This window comes from Vanellus vanellus (assembly GCF_965231255.1).
Source record: "Vanellus vanellus genome assembly, chromosome: 17".
NCBI classification, from domain to species: Eukaryota; Metazoa; Chordata; class Aves; order Charadriiformes; family Charadriidae; genus Vanellus; species Vanellus vanellus.
The window spans coordinates 12,350,564-12,367,841 of NC_138922.1; the positions used below are offsets into that span (position 1 = coordinate 12,350,564).

Consider the following 17,278-nt stretch of genomic DNA (forward strand, 5'->3'; position numbering starts at 1 on the left):
GCCGCCGCCGCTGCTGCTGCTGTCGCTGAGGCCGCGGCCGGGCCGGGACGGGCGGGGGGCGGTGGTGAGGTGCCCGGCGGAGCCGCCCGCGCCAGGTGAGCGGCGGCGCCCGGCCCGACGGGGCAGCCCCTGAGGGGGCGGTGGCTGCGGCGGCGGCACAGCGAGGCAGCGAAGGGCGCGGAGCGAGAAGGCCTGCGGCCTTGGGGGCCGGCCCCGCTGAGGGGAGCGGCCCGGTGCCGGAGCCGGTAGCCCCCGGGCCTGCTGGGATGGGGGTGGGGGCGGGGGCAGCGTCCCCTTTGCTGCCGCCTGCTCTCTGAGGGGGGAGAGGCCGCGCTGCGTGGGGTCCCCGCGGGCTCGTCGGGCCGCGCCGGGCGTCGCCTCCAGGCCTTCAGGCGCTAAAACAATCCCCGGCCCGACATGGGGGTGTGGGGGGTGTTTGTACCCCGCCCCGGGAACGCCCTGTCGTTGCTTTCACCGTGGGGCTGCTCGCCCGTGCCGCTGGGCCGTGGCGGGGGCGCCTCCGGGGAGCGGCGAGCAGCGGTGAGGGGCGGGCTTGGCTTGGCAGGGCAGCCCCGGGGCGGGCGGGCCGGGCCCGGGCGGTTGGCGGCGGCCTGAGTGCAGCCCTGCCTTAGGGGGCTCCGGAAAGCTTCGGGTTTGCAACGTGCAGAAAAAAATACCGTCTGAAAATGCTGGAGTTTTCGTTATTTCTTTGGTATTTTCTGCACTGGTGTTACTTCTCTCATGAACGGCTGTGGCCCGTGTCTGCTGTCTGTCAGCAGCGCGATGCTTTTTCCATAGATTGTAATTTGTGAGCTGTCATGGAGCCACCGAGTTTCTCTGGGGCTGTTAATTAGGACTGACCTTCACTGTGCAAGTTGTCAAAACAAAAGAAGTAACTGGAGAACTTTAAGGCACTTTTTCAGTCCACGTGAAGTCCATACTTGGTGTTTATGCAACACATAATGCATCTGTCTGTTCATACTTATGCAGGGATTAACTGTGACAAGAACAAAACCTGTTTGAAGTGTTAGCAATTTCGTATTAACTCTAGTTCTCCTGTAATCTCCAGTAGCATAATTCAGAGGGGCACAGTGTTATGTTGCCTGTGTGCCCTATGTTTCTCAGTCTGATGCCTCAGTAGGATAAAATGCATAATATGACTGTGCTGCTTGGCTTTCAGTGACTTTTCATCTCTCAAAGTTATTTTGTCTGAATCCATTTTTTCCCTTTCAAAAGCTGATCCTGGGATCAACATATCTTACTGCATATTCATAAGCTGTTGCCACTGTCCCTGTACCAGGTAACTTTCTTCATATTTTATCATAAATACCCTGAGAAATTATTGTCTGTTTCTTTAGCTGTCTTAGTGTTAATTGCTTTATGAAAAAAAAAGTCATGAAATATTTATATGTATATGTAAAATATATATTTTAAAATGGTTCTATAACCTGAAAAGGGGAAAAAACCTGCCTAATAACATTTTTTAAATTATAGTGTCAGCTGTAACACTTTCAAAGTCTCTTGAAAACCTGGCATCGTAACAGATGTGATTAAAGATGTCTTGATTATTTACAGTTGAAGAAATATTTTTGGTATTGCGGTGTATCCATGGAGATAGTTACGAAGTGGGGACCAGTTTAAACTGGAGAGTAGCTTTTTAGGAGTAATTCCCCTAAATACGTAACTTCTGTTAGTGGACTCTACCTTGACATTTGGCAAACTGGCTTTGGCTTCAACCTTAACAAGTTTTCACTTCCTAATATTTTTCATACTTGCCTCTCAGATTCCCAGTTTCCACCCACCTATCTCCTGGTCATCATCCACGTGACCCCATGCAGACCATACAGCTCTGAAGTGAGCCTCCAACCCTACAAAATACTAGCTTTAATCAGCAGAAAGTTTAGGTGGAAGCTTCCCTGACTTTGAGTGCTCACAGGTCTTGAGTTGTTGAAGCTTTCCCAGCTCAATCAAATGCTTTTACTTTTGTGCCTGTGGCTATAGAGCACCCACTTTTCCTATTTCTTTGCAGGTGCTAAATGAGTTCATTGCTTTTTCTTTCACAGTTTAGCTTAGTTACTGGTCTTACAGATAAAGGTGGTTTTATGCTGTGGTATCAGTAAGATGATAATGCAGCTGAAGTTTCTTCTAGGCAGCATAACGTGCCTGACTATGTCAGGCTGCATCATCTGCATTTCCACTAGTTATTTAACCTTCTCTTTCTCTTATCTTCAGCAATGGCAGCTTCTAGCAGCAGCAGCAGTGAGGAGGAGCGTAGTCTTCGGGAATGCGAACTTTACGTCCAAAAACACAACATCCAGCAACTTCTGAAGGATTGCATTGTACAATTATGCACAGTGAGACCTGAAAGACCCATGGGATTCCTCAGAGAATACTTTGAAAGATTGGAGAAGGTAAAAATACATAGCGGGAGGGAAGGAGAGTGGAACAAGCTAAATTTACGTCGTCTCTTTGTGATTTAGAGGTTGAGCTTCAGATTTGACCAGTGTTTGTATTGGCTGTTTGAGGCTGGAACTGATGCTCTTGGAAGACAAATCCTATTTTCCAGTAGTTTATGCCAGTTGATCATGGTGTGAAAGCACCTCTCTCATAACAAAGCATGTAGGGCAGAACATAAGCTGACAAGGAGACTTACCTAGCTGGGATGCAGATATAATCCCCATCTAATGCTTACTCATAGAAGCTAATAGGTAGCATACACGATCGTTTCTGTAGTTAGATGAAACTGTGGCGTTTGACCTTGGTTAGACACTCGCGATAGGCATTTGGTTTCTTATATCGAGACAAATCGTTTACAATAATTCGGGTACAGCACAGAAGTAGTAGGCCAGCAGTAGTTATCCATGCCTAGCTGAAGTCAAACGGAAGTATTTGTATTCCAGATCTTTGGGAGAGCAAGCCTGTTTCTGCCTTCTCTTGGGAGTTCCGTGTTGGTGTTTTGCTTTGTTGTTCCTCTTGTGTTTGTCCTCAAGGTCTCTATGGTGTTTTTGCTGTTGTTGTTGGAAGCATTCTGGGATCTTGGGAATGGAAAGTATTTTGTCATCTTGGTGCTCATATTTGAAAGTGACTTCACATTCTTTTGACCTGTTCATTTTATATATTGATATCTAAGCAGTAAGCAAAAGAAGCTGCTATGAAAATGTGAAGTTTTAAAGGCTAATGGAGAGGAAAGGTTAGATACGACTCTGTTCAAAGTACAGTAAATAATGTAGATGTGACCTTGTGCATAGTCATTTGCAGGTGCTGCCTTCAGTGCTTGTTGTATATGGGAGGTATATCTTTTTTATTTTTTTTTTATTCTAGCTAGTTACTAATTGCTGATGTAAAGAAGAAATTAACAGTAGAGATCATAAGTGTGTATAGTGGAAATTATATTTTAATGGAAGTGTTCAAGATACTAGAAAATGACCAAATGCTGCAAGCTAACCTCCTATACTCAGAATATGTTTGAAGAACACTTTGGTTATTAAATGAATGAGAACTCTGTAGTATATCTGACTTTCTTTTGTGTGGTTCCATCTTGAGTACATTCTCTTTCAGAGAAAATACCAGCAGCAAACCATGTAGTAATCAGGTTCTTAAAACTCCACTGTCCCTCCCTGTTACTGTGCTTCCTTCCCCACCTTGGATTCTTGAGTTTCTAAATACTGATAGATAATTTTTAAAATATCACCACAAATGTTGATATGCAAAACTTTACAAAGTAAACTGCATTACTGCACTTAGAATAAATTGTAAACCAATACATGTGTACAGATATAAACCAGGAATACTTGGATGCTTTTGTGTAGTGGACTTCTGGTTGATAATACAGTATTTAAGATCAAAGGAAACTTAATTTGTTTTTAGCAAGACAACAAGTCTAGCTCTGAACTTAGTCACATGTATTCTGGAGTTGAATAACTCTTGGTGATTTATTCTGGTGCTGTCTATGTACTCGGTCAGCCTACAAGGAAGTTGAAAATAAAACTGTTTAGGTAATGTTTTTTCCCCTTAAATTACTCTTACAATTTTGGTCAGGGTCTTTTATTATGAGTTGTATTGTCATGGGTTATACGTGCCCACTAGTGCAGCTGTAGCTAAAAGTGAAACCGTAGCATTCTTCTTCCATGCACCTTAAATTAAAAAATTGCTACAGCTTTCTCTTAGTTATTTCTCCATTCAGTCTAATGGATTGGTCTTAGTTTAACCAGATAACACAGTACCTTAATAGCTATCAAGTAACAGAGCAATGAACATCCTGTTCCACGTTAGAAAACTCCTCTGACATCCGTGTCTGGAAAGCACAAATGCAAAGTACTAATATTAACGAGCTCTAACCTGGTACTTAGCTCTGGTGGAGCAAAAATGTTTTAAATGGAATCTGTTTTGCCTTCGAGAAGTAACGTCTGTTACATCTTTAATAAAGCAGAGCAACTTTTCAATATACTTTCTAAATCTGTTCATCTGTTAGACTGGATGAAGTTGAGGTTGTGATACAGTGTTGTTTTTTTTTTTTTTTAAGACTGAATTTTGAAGGAACACCATTTAAAACTCAAGCAAGGTTACTATTTTCTCTCTAGTTATCCTGACAAATTGTTTCTTCCACAGCGTGCATACGCACAGCTGATTCACTGTCATATTATTAAAATACATTGAAGACATTAAACACACTTTTGAATTTATGTTCAGAAACATTAAAATTACTGCCTCCGAGAATGTTGTAGCTACTGTAGGAATTCAGATGTCCTCTTCTGAGTTACTAAAGCTGTTACATGAATCTAATTACTACAGATTGATTGTATAAATGTTTTTATTTTACTGTTTGTGGTGGGTGAAGGCCTCTGTTCTCTTTGCTGTGCAAACATGTCTGGTAACACCAATGCACCCAGAAGCTAATAGCTATCCAGTGCTGTGCTTGGCTGTGTAATGTAGTTTGAGCTGTGGAACCTTCATGTAGAGATCATTATTACATCTTGCCAGATGAATCTTGGATATTGGACATGGCTGTCCACTGGAATGGTTGAAATACTGTGTATAATGCAGTTATGTGTGTATTAGGCTTTATAGAAAGCTGGAATTATGAAGTGCGATTGACATCTAGTCGCTGTACCTGTTCCCCACCACCTGCCTCCACAGATACATACCTGAATATTTTCCTATATCCCAAATGTTTCTTTGCAAAACGTGGTAGTTAAGAAGGATATACTCTGCAGTTGTGAATTTATGGCAGAGCTTTTTTTTTTAATATGTGGAGAGCTGTTATAAATTAAATATAAATTAACCAGAAGAAGTTGAGATTGTTTCTGGTGTAATGACGATTACCAGATGCCAGGCTATACAGTGTAAAACACAATTCTGAAATTGTGAAGGTCATCTTCAGTAGCTGGTAGACTCATCGCTTTAATGTTTCTTATTTGTAACAATTTAAATGGAATTAATAACTATTTGTTACTTGTCATGAAAAATAAAATTTACAATTGGTGGTCACTGACACTGAAAACTCCTTGAACAGCTCCATCAGCTGGAAGACCAGGATCAACACTTTGATGTAATAAATAGGGTAACATTATTAAACCTTTATAAAATCTGGGTGTTGCTTATACTGATGGGTACAGGAGCAAAATGAATGCCTTTGTCCATTATGTGTTTAATTTGAGGAGCTTCTACACCTGAACAAATACATTTTCTTGCTCATAAACACTGGCTAGATTCTAAGGTAACTGAGAATAACAACTGCTACACTTCTTTCTTTCAGGGCTTCATGTAATTTATCACTTATCTGGTGGTGTAATATATGTGGTAGAGTACCAGAAGTGATATAAGATGTATTTTAAAAAGATGAATACATGAAGAGCTGCTGCTATGAAAACAGTGAGATTTTAGCATGTCACTTACTGCATGGCACAGTGTTGTCTTGCGATGTGTGATGTGAATATATGGAGACTTGTCTCATTTGGGGGTAATCTTCCTCTTGATGAGTGTGTATATAGACTGTTTAGAATAGCTGGTATATTTTAAGTCAATGTTTTATCTAACTCGGCTGTACCTTTTTTCTGTGTCCATGCCCTACCTTAATGTACTTGTTTTTAACATAGTAAAGTTAAATCTCAGATCAGGCAGAAGTTGCAGTTGTACTTCTTCTATTAGTGCAGTTTCCTTGAGTGGGCTGTTACCTTGGTGAGTCTCTTGTTGAACAATGTTTTGATATGCAGCTCCCTTGCTAAATGCTGCTGAAGTGGTTCTATCCCTGAAAGTTTCAGGATCTCAATATATATATTTTATGTGATACTGGAAAAAATGCAGCAGCTGGTGTTCACTTATTTCAACTCTCAAGTTTTTTTAATGGGTTAAGCATTCTGTATATGAGTGGACAGCATGTTTTTGTGGTTGGTGGCGTTGCCCACTTTTTATAGAGGCAGTTTAAACCAAACACCTACTACTGTTCAAGGTGTTTTCAATAACATCTCAGTTGAGACTTGTTTCTCTAAAATCAGAAGACAGAAACAAAGTTTTAAATAGGTTTTGCCCCCATCATTTTGAAATGTAGCACTATTTTATCGGCGGACAAAAGGCAGGAAGTGAAATGTAATTCGACGGATCAGTGTTTGCTCTTTGGCTATCTGAGAGGTGTAAAATGTAAACTCACTGTAATGGTTATCTGCTGTCCCTTTCCTCAAAGCGTTGTTGTTATACATAGCCTCTGTGCACCTCCGGAGGGGAGCGTGGCAGCCAAGCAGCAAGCTGCCTAGCTGGGCAGGGGACGGTTTGATCAAGGACACTGGGACAAACCCAGCTTTTAAAAGTTCTAGGAGCTCACAGAGAACAGATGACTCCTTGTTCTTTTACGGCATGTCCCAAACCCCATTTTCCTTAGCACTGGGAGAAAGTAATTTGATCTGTTGTGATGCAAATGCTTTGGCTCCAAGGTTGGCTCTTTTGTTTTTAATCTGATTTTAGTTGATTAAGGTAAATCTTCTGGTACGTAGAAGAATCAAATTTCTGTGTGTCAAATTAGTTAGACTTCATTTTATTGTAAGTACACTAGTTGTCTACAATATCGCTGCAACACAGCACGACAGGTAACTGAGGCAAATAAGGAAAATGTATAACGTTGTGCAAAGTTGACAAATCTGAGGGTTGCGGGGGAAAAAACCTACTGTTTGGCCTCTAGCATGCTTCCTCCAGCTCTTTTGTAAGTGGTGTTCATATTTCTTTCTCCTAAAATAACTGTTGGTTATTGAGCATTGAGTTGGTCCATGACTTGACCTTGTTTCAGAAGCATCTCATTTAACACGGATTTCTGAGGAATTGCTCTTCTGTCTTTCAAATGAAAAAAGGCTTAACACCTCACAGCTGAGGGAAGGAACTGCTGCGTTTATGTCTGAGGAAACACATTTATCATTTGCAGAATTTCTTCATCGACTGTTGAATACACTAGCGGAAAGTAGAATCAACTTGTTTATACTTCTTAATTTATTAAACTCTTAGTGTAGCTTACTAAAATAAACACCATTGTGATCTGAATGGTATGAATGAAAGGCATATCTGCCATCTGTTTGGAAAGGCCTTTGATCTTGGTTGCTCTAGTCTCCTGTTTGCCTTAATGTGGGAGTAATAGTACACAGGAAGCACCCTTGCATTGGCAGACTAAATTGTAATATAATATGTAATGGCTTTTTGGCTTCACTGGATTATGTGACACAAACATGTCTTCCTTCCTGTTTAGGAGGAAACAAAACAGTTGTTGAATCAACAGAAGTCTGGTTCCCGCTCAGACTCACGGGAAGATGAAATCTCTCCTCCTCCTCCTATGAACCCTGTGGTTAAGGGTCGAAGAAGGCGTGGGGCCATCAGTGCGGAAGTCTATACAGAAGAGGATGCTGCATCTTATGTTAGAAAGGTGCTCTAACTTTTAAATGTTGCTAAGAATTGTCTACAAGAGTTTAAGACCACCTTCCATCCAGTGTATTAAATAACACAAAGCTCCTGTAGCCTGTTAAGTCTTGTGATAACTGTAAAAAGCAGACCTGTGTGTCTAGCTGTTTAATAGGAGGCTAGAATAAACTGTCGTGCAATTAAACCATATATGCGTAACTTAGACCTGTTCTTTTTGAAGTAATATATATTTAGATGTGCATATATATTATGTATAAAGAAAGTGCTTCCAGTTATTCAACAGCTGCAACAACATTACGTTTAGCCTATTGGCAAAGCAGGCTTGCTGCCTTTCATAGGAAACGCAGGTTGAACAGATAGTTGTACTTGCAGAAAAACTTATAAACTTAGCATGGAATGGTGGTTTTATAATTGCGTAAAATAATACAAGATTTTATTTATCTTCTGCATAAACTGGTTGTAAACATTGACTGTATTTGCTTTTAGATCTATAGTGCTGGAAAGAAACTGGAAAAACTCAGCCAGTGTTTTGTAGCAATTGAAGAATTTATTTGCCCAGGGAATGCAGAGATTTTTCTTCAAAAAATTGAGTTACTTTTTCTGATTATATTGTAGGTTATTCCAAAAGATTATAAGACTATGGCTGCTTTGGCAAAAGCTATTGAGAAGAATGTGCTGTTTGCCCATCTTGATGATAATGAAAGAAGGTAGGAATAAATCTTAAAGTCTTAAAGAAAGTTTCTTAAAGTGCAGACCTCAGAAGAGTTAAACGTCTTGTAATGCACAAAGCTGCCCATCCTTTTTACAACAGGCAGTGTAACCATACAGAAGTTGTGGGAAAAGTATTGAGCTGTTGGTGGAACAGATGTATCAATGCATGTGTGGCAGTTGTCCAAGCAGTTGTCTAATTTTAGTGTCCTTTTCTGCAGTGACATCTTTGATGCAATGTTCCCCGTCACTTACATTGCAGGAGAGACTGTCATACAGCAAGGCAAGTGACAATGTTTACACTGGTGAATAAGTTGGAGATGGTGAGCAGACTCTGGCATAGAGCTCTTGTTAGTGTTTGGGTTTTTTTGAAAAAAAGAACCAAAAAAACCCAAACAAAACCAAACCCAAACAAAATAAACTAACCACAAAAGAACCAAACACTGTCTGGATGCAGTGACCATTTCTTGCTATGTTATCTGAAGCAGAGCTCATGCCAAAGTGAGGAGTGGAGCAATTGTAGGAAGATGTGATTTCGTTGCTTATGTTATCTATTGTTAAGATTGTCATTTGATGGCTGTGTAGAACACATTGTGTCAGTTTATGGATCCCATATGCCTTCCCAGTAATCCTGGAAATGCTGCTGATCTCCAGCATACCAGTAGATGTCCTCTTTCACAGGACTGAGAGGAGTGTGAAATCAGCAAAATGTGAAATTTCACCCCGTAAGCTGTGATAAATTTGTATCTGCCAACCTTATTAGATTCCAAACATCGGAGTTGGCAGAGATGCCAGTTCTGTGGAAAATGAATGCTTGCATAGCTTTATTCTCTTCTTAGCATGTATTCAATTTTTTTCTCTTCTTTAGGTGATGAAGGTGATAACTTCTATGTTGTTGATCAAGGAGAAATGGATGTAAGCATTATTGGTAGTTTACTATTGAGACGCTCATCCCTAGCTGGAGAATAGCCTGATATTTGTAGGCCTCTTCTACAGGTCCTTCCTTTGGCAGCTTTTCTCACAAGTTCTTACTTGTAGAAGCTTATTTTGCTTTGGACCCTCTTTGTTCCTTAATGGCTCGGTCTCGCTGCAGACTGTTGAGTTATGTTGAGTTTCAAAATGAATGATTTGGACACCAACACAATACTAATGCTTTACAAGTGCAGGGTTGGAGTCTAGAGGTGTGGGACAGGCTTTAAAAATGACCAGACTTTATTTTCCAGTCCAACTAATCCATAGCTTTCTCTGACAGAGACTTCACTGAGATTTTATTTCCTATCAAAGGGTCTCAGAAGTCTACATGTGTAGTCTCTGTGCATGTGATATAGAAGAGAGTCGCTTTGTCGAAGACAGTAAAAATTGTGGCTGGGACTGGGGTTGGCTGTGAAGTGTTGATGAAACCCTGAAATGTTCAACCTGGACTGTACAGATGTGAGAATTTCCCTTTAATATAAAGGAAATAAGGGGTGATGGGAGCTTCCATGTTGTCTCTGATCAGCTCACAAGACACCATGGGCCTTGGCTTATCACCGTGCACTGCCTTTCAGGTTTATGTCAACAATGAGTGGGCAACCAGCGTTGGTGAGGGTGGAAGCTTTGGAGAACTTGCCCTTATATATGGAACTCCCCGTGCTGCAACTGTCAAAGCGAAGACGAATGTGAAGTTGTGGGGCATTGATAGAGATAGCTATAGGAGGATCCTGATGGCAAGTATTTTTCTAGCTGATGTGTGGCTTCTGCCATTGACTCAAGTAGCAGTGTGCTAACCTGGAATTATGCTTTTGGTTTTACTATTCACTCAATTTATACTGGTCATTTGACCTTCTCTCTGTGCCTGTCCTTTGCAGGAGTTGCTTACTGACAATCCTGTTATCTCTTTTGTAATCAGAAAGCGGATAGCTCGGCATAGGTTTTTCAGGCATGGGGGAAGGGGGAATCTTGCATGAGCGAATAAAATATATCAATGCAGTAATTAACTGGACTAAAAATGTAATACCTACTGGTTAACTTGTCAGATGTTTTGATTCTGCTCTTTATTTAGCTTGCTATTTGTAAGTAGCGTGTGAGAACAGAAATTATAACTAATGAGCAGGTGTTGTGAAGTTTGATAAGGTTATACAGAAAGAACGATAAGACTATACAGTAAGGCTGCAATAAATGCTAAGTACTTTATGGAGGTTGCTGCACTCTGAAATATTACTGAAATAATTAAATTTGAAAACAGTCTTGTCGATTTGGGGTCTGTGAGACAGAATGCGGTATGCCTCAGGTCTTGAGTTATATTTGAAGCCTCATGTAAAACGTGAGGTAGAAAGAAAACTTAGTGTGCTTGTGTTTTTCACTTTTTTTTTTTTTTTTTTTGTAGGGGAGTACTTTGAGAAAGAGAAAGATGTATGAGGAATTCCTTAGTAAAGTATCTATATTGGGTAAGTGAGAAGACTTTTGTTCTGGAGTGGAATAAATTGCCATATTGTAGTAAAGCTGTTATCCAGCATTATGATGATTACAGGCTATTGTGGTAATCCGTTAAAACTGACTGCAAAGCCTATACTGCTTTTCTGCATCATTCCAAAATAATTCTAATTCAGGTCTTGATACCTGATGCACAAATGTAGCCAGAAATAGGTTGACTTGGTGTAAAGACAGAACAAAAAGTATCATTTGTGCCTTGAAAAAGATACTCTGTTAATGAACTATTAACTCTATAGAATCACTGGACAAGTGGGAGCGTCTCACTGTAGCTGATGCATTGGAACCAGTACAGTTTGAGGATGGGCAAAAGATTGTGGTCCAGGGAGAGCCAGGAGATGAATTCTTCATTATCTTGGAGGTAAGTAAGGTGAAAATCAGAACTCTTTAAAAAAAAAAAAAAAAAAAAAAAAAAAACCAAAACAAAAAAACCCCAAACAAACAAAAAAACCAACCAAAACCGTAAAGTGGCTTATTCTGTCCCTAAATAGCCACTTTTTTTTTTTTTTTTTTTGCTAGTTGTTCTTTCTGTTATGAGGAAAACCAGAAAGAAATCAGTGCTGTGGATGTGTAAACACCCAAGCTGGTTTATGCTTAGAGAGGAGGGAGGACCAGCTGTTTTTATAGAGCAGTCTGGTGAATTAGGCAAGGACTGTGAAGTGGTTCTTGACTGAGACATCGTAACAGTTATTTCTGCAAAGCAGCTGGTTCTGCGTGGAATTCAGTGTTTCAAGTGATGCTGGAAATTCCAATTGTTTAATTGCTGTGATTTATTAAAGGGCACAGCTGCAGTGTTACAGCGCCGATCAGAAAATGAAGAATTTGTTGAAGTGGGCAGACTGGCACCTTCTGATTATTTTGGTGAGTTACGATTACATACATCGCTGTCACCATTTTACCTGTGCTGTGTGGATGATTGCTGTGGATGATAGTGATGGGATGGTTTTGTTTAGTTACTGTTTTGGCTCTCTCTTGTGGTTTCGCTCAATGTCAGGTGAGTATCGGAGTCACTTGGCATTCAGGTGTGTGTGCATGTCACAAATGTGATTGGTCTAGAGTACTTTAAATTCGAAGGGGCCTGGCAGTGATTTGGTCTGACCTCCCTAACCTGAGCAGAACTGACTTTGAAATTGCATCATATTTCTCAGGGCTGTGTCCAGTCTCTGGCGTCTCCAGGGACTGAGATCCCACAACCTCTCTGGGCAATTTCTTTCACTGGTAAACTTGCCTTGTTGTGAAGAATTTTTTTTTTTCAAGCCTGACAAGAATTTCCTGTTCTGCAACTTGTTGTGTTCTCTCTGCCTTTCACTATGCAGAGAGTAGTCTTGTTTTGTCTTTATAATAGCTCATTATGTAGCTGAAGACAGCAATAAGATTCCCGCTGAAGCCTTCTTTTCTCTAGGTCAGACTAACCCAGCTCTTCCAGCATCTCTCTGTACATCCTGTGCTGCAGTCCCATAACCATCTGGGTGGCACTGCTGGACTTGCTCTGCTTTGTCACCATCTTCTACTGGGGACCCCAAACCAGTGTGGTACTTGGGATGTAGTCTCCCAAGTGCAGATCAGGGTCTCTTCTGTTGTTGAAGGTGTTATTACTTAACTTAAATAATATGTAACTTTTAGCTGCTTTGGCTTGTTTTCAAGCTTATGTGTTCTGGCAAAGAAAAAAGCTAAGATCTATTATAAATACTCACTTGTAAAAACTTTGAAATAATCTTCACATGGAACAAATCCCTTGTCTAGTGCACGTTGATTTATTTTTGGATCACAGATAAGGGCTGGATATGTATACTTACAGAGCGTTCTTGGAGTGTAATGTAACAGTATATAACAAGATATTCCTGGCATCCCTATTTTGAGTTCAGAAGAAAAGTGGCTTGCAGTTCTGAAACAAAGCAAGCAACCTGTTCAGAGCCTACTATTTAAACATTAAATACTTCCCTCTTTCTCTCTCTCTCTCAAAACAAAACAAAAAAAAAACCAACCCCATACCAAAACTAAAAACCCAAACCAAACCTATCTTTTTTTCTCACATTTAAGGTAGGTCCTCTCTCCTTATTACTCTTTCCAAGCAGTCCTCTTGCTAAAGCCTTCTGGTTGTCTGTTCAGTTTTTCAGCTTTGTAGATGATGTAATCAACAAATACTCTGTTGCAAGGCCTGAAGTGGGATGTACTCAAGAGTGCACTAAGAGTACTGGATCTGACCAAAGGTCTGCTTAGCTCAGTAACTACTATTAGATATTTGTTCTATGTATGTAGTTTGTCTCTTCTAATATTTATTTCCCTTGATTTGTACTCATGAGTTTCCCACTCTTTAACTAAATGTTACCTCTGCCATTGTGTTCAGGTGCCACAGACCTGTCCTCCAGGGGTTTAACTCTCCCTAGGAACCTACTTATTATTTTGCAAGCCTGTGTTTTGGAGGCTAGTGAGTTCAAGAGTTTTAATTGGGCACAGAGGAAAAGTTTTTCTCGTTTCTTTTGAACACCCTTTCTGATATTGCAGGCAAATTTATTCTCTGAGGATCACTGAGTTCTTTCCTCAGTCCTGAACGCGGAGATAACCAGCCCAGCTGCTTAAAAACAAACCCAGAAGTTGGTGCTGTGGTTTCGTTCACTCTTGTTGCTAAAATGTTACAAGTAGCTGTTGTCACCAGTGGAAACAGGGGCTTGTTGAAAACTTCATTTCCAAATATGTTGTTTAGCAGTTGTAACGGGTATTTGACACAACGCTTTTGGCACGTTTGTGCATAACTTATGAAATGGGAATCCAATGGGACTTCAAGATACTCGTCTTACACCCCACAGCAAAGTCAGGCTTCTGATTCTGTCTAGCTACGCATCAGAGGCTTCTGTCTTGTACATTGATGTCTTCAATACCAAGGCCTTGTCCTGAGTTTCCTAGAAATACCAGAATTGAACAGTAGTGTACCTTACATATTAGAAAACTAACTACTTGTTGACTAGGAATATTACATGGTTAATTGAAACATGACCTTTTCTCAAATAGAACCAATGTTGAAAATTCTTTAGGTCTTCTTCAGAGAGACTTGAATGCAGACAGGATTTTAATAAAAAAAAAAAGTAGTTTTTGTTTTTTAAACTGCCTGCACAGTTGCTTCTAATGTAACTACATAGATACTTGTTCTGATCAGTGTTAAAACCTAATTTACCTTCTGTTCCATTCCTCCAGCAGTTTGAAATACAACAGGATAATTTCTTCAGCTCTTTTGCACGTTGATTTTTTAACACTGTTTGCACTTTCCTGTTGCCCTAGGTGAAATAGCTCTGTTGATGAACCGTCCCCGCGCTGCCACAGTTGTTGCTCGTGGCCTGTTGAAATGTGTAAAGCTCGATCGACCCCGATTTGAACGCGTCCTGGGTCCGTGCTCGGATATTCTCAAGAGAAACATCCAGCAGTACAACAGTTTTGTATCGCTGTCTGTCTGAAACCGTCCTCCCTATCCAAAACATGCTTCACGAATGCAGACTGCTTTATTACCCTTGTGCAGAGCCACATTGCCACTGGCATTTGCAGCTTCCTGTCTGTTTAAAAAAAAAAAAAAAAAATTGCTTATCATGGCACTATTTTTAATTTAGAGCATATTAGTTCTGTGCTCTCTGTCCCAGTAAATTAATAGAAAAAGTTCTATGGAGGCGTTTGCTGTTATGGCTTCTCTCTGTGCAGCAGTGTCCAACTCGGGCAAATGCAGCCTTGCTTCAGGGAGGGAGCGATCTCCTGGCACCGTGCTAATTGCTATAGAGTAAGGAAGTGACAGTGGGGGGGGGTGTATTTTTTTTTAAAAGTGTTTCTCAAATTGTTGGACAGATTTTAAGGCTGTGGTCATAATCTGCTGTATTTCTTTTCAAATGAGAACTGCCCTTGTAACTGAGCTTCTTGGGGGGGGGGGTCTTGGGTTTTTTTTTTTTGGTTTTTTTTTAATTTTCTGGGTACTGTAATCCTGGGTTCAATCGTGAGGCATCAGCTGCTAAGAAAGCCACAGTTGGAATTTAACAGTATAATTGTTCCTGTGTCTGCTGGTTTAAGATTGCTTAGTTATGTTTTTGTCAAGTGTAAATCAAAGCTGTCAAGGTTAATAGTTCTGGTGAACTACTGCAGTTGTTACTTAATTTGCTGACTTGCCGCAACTGATTTTTTTTTTCTTGTTCTTTCTTCAGCGATAGATATGCCATTTAAAACTTCCTGTTCAAAGTGGCAAGAACCAAATGTTACATTAAATGCCTAACTTTGGTCTCTAGTACATAGATTGGTGTAAGAATGGTGCAGCTCTCTGGCTGTTAGTAATGTTCAAGTACTTAGATTGGTGTAGAAATTGGAAGCAAACATTTTATTTTCCCTGTGATTCTTGCTTGCTTTGTACTCCTCAGTTGACTTTTTTAAAAAATGATCATCAGTTCAGGTGACCCTTTTTTACCAGGGAAGATAAACATTGCGTATTTATGGCCAGCATCAGTTGCAGGTGGCAGGATTGCTGGTCTATATAGATGCCATTATTCTTGGTGGAGAACGTGAGGCAGAAAAAGTGAATGTTTTGACTTTCCTGCCACACTCGGTTATTTTAAGTTTTTAAATGGGTCAATTCATAATTTTTAAAATGCTTAATTATAAAGCTAGTTTAAATAATGAAGGTGCATTCTCTTTCCTTGCTTATGGAATTTACATGACGCATATTTAACACTCGCTCTTTTTTCCAAGTTCAATATGTTGCGGAGTCTTAAATGTATTTCAGTATTTACCAGCTTTGTGTTCCATTATTCCGTGCACACCAATACTTCCCAAAAGTTTTTACTGAATTCCACGGTTCAATAATGGTAGGCAATTTTTAAGGTTTCCTTTAAACTGTAATTTATATAAAGTAGCGTAGGTTTGTATTTGGGAGTGACAGCAAGCAGTTTTGCATTTGTTGTGCAACTACTAATGATGGAGCCCTCATTTTATTTCCTTTCTGAGGTGATACGGATTCAAATTCAACACCCTTTCTCCTAGGCATGTAGATAATCTGAAAGAGTCTGCTAATTGATGCAAAATAATACTGAGGATATCAAGCCTTTACAAAAGGTTTCAGGGTATTTCTGAACCTGAAATCCCGATAATGGGGTTTAAACGCTTGTGGTTTGAGTTCTCTATTCAGAAGATGTTGAGTAGAGGATTTCTGCCAGAGTCCTTAAGAAGTAAGCAAATGCTACTTTTTTTTTTTTTTTTGGTAAAACTGTTTTCTTGGGTTTTGACTATCCAGTTTTTTTTTCTTCATATGTGTTCTTTGTGTTACTTTAAAGCACCAAAAACTATGTAAACTAGTTAGAGCTCCACAAAAAAATGCACATTTTTTTATATAAGGCTTTCTAATCAAGTTTCACTACTGCATCTTTTTAGCTTGCTGTTTACTCCCTTTTGTAGTTTTACCAACAAGATTTTAAGATAAATCAGCTAAGTCTGAGTTAAGTATTAATCACAGTTATAGCTTTACCTTTGTGTGCAATTTAAATATGTTTGAAATCACAATTGGCATAGTTTTGCCTTAGCTAACATTCAGGGCTTTAGAAGTAATTTTTTGCTAGTCCACCTTTAGCGAATTTATGAAGTCTATTGCCCTAGAAAGCTATAGTCAACCAGAGGACCATTTTTGTATTGTTACCTGACTATATAAGTCTGATTTACTGTATGTGCTAATATATTATATTATATTCCTTTTGTTATAGATCGTCCTAATGGCAGGTAAAGCAATAAAATGATTTAAATTCTTAAATGCAATCAGTCTCTTTTTTTTTTTTCTTTCCCTATCCCTATATTGTGTTTTCCTTTAGCCTTAGGGGATATATTGTTAATGAGGTGGTAGAAACTAAGAAGCTTAACGGATTAGCTTTGTGTTAACTCTGGAGGCTTGAGTTCAAGTCCTAGCTTATGGCACAGCTGAACTTTCCCCTCTGGAGCCTGCGGGAGAGCTTGGTCTCCATGAGCCAACCTGGGCCTGTGACCCGGGAGCTTCTCTGGAGTTCTGGCACTGGGTGCGCATGACTGCTTCTGAACGGAGAAGGTACCTGTGTCCTGCTTGAGTGGCTCTTCACAACTCGTGCTGCTTTGATCTCTTGTTAAGGTTGTCAATTCCCAGCCCAGCTGCTATTATCGGTGCTGATAAGCTTCTGTAAGTTGTCTGCTCCTGTCCCTTAATGAAAGTTTTGAGGAT

The 17,278-nt window shown here is 40.1% G+C and overlaps 1 protein-coding gene across 1 annotated transcript; it reads left to right on the top strand.

Annotated features, from left to right (window-relative positions):
* On the top strand, positions 1-16,840 carry PRKAR1A (protein kinase cAMP-dependent type I regulatory subunit alpha). Its single transcript, XM_082492014.1, has 12 exons — positions 1-95; positions 1,237-1,300; positions 2,233-2,411; positions 7,727-7,900; positions 8,512-8,603; positions 8,826-8,887; positions 9,473-9,519; positions 10,152-10,310; positions 10,970-11,030; positions 11,313-11,434; positions 11,853-11,934; positions 14,350-16,840. Exons 3-12 carry the CDS (start codon positions 2,235-2,237, stop codon positions 14,520-14,522), a joined length of 1,149 nt encoding a protein of 382 aa, XP_082348140.1. The 5' UTR covers positions 1-95; positions 1,237-1,300; positions 2,233-2,234; the 3' UTR covers positions 14,523-16,840.
* The last annotated feature ends 438 nt before the right edge of the window (positions 16,841-17,278 follow it).

Coding starts and splice junctions, on each gene's coding strand:
- PRKAR1A (XM_082492014.1), top strand. CDS start 2,235: ATGGCAGCTTCTAGCAGCAGCAGCAGTGAGGAGGAGCGTAGTCTTCGG. Junction 2,412..7,726: donor ACTTTGAAAGATTGGAGAAG/GTAAAAATACAT, acceptor CTTCCTGTTTAG/GAGGAAACAAAACAGTTGTT. Junction 11,435..11,852: donor AATTCTTCATTATCTTGGAG/GTAAGTAAGGTG, acceptor GATTTATTAAAG/GGCACAGCTGCAGTGTTACA.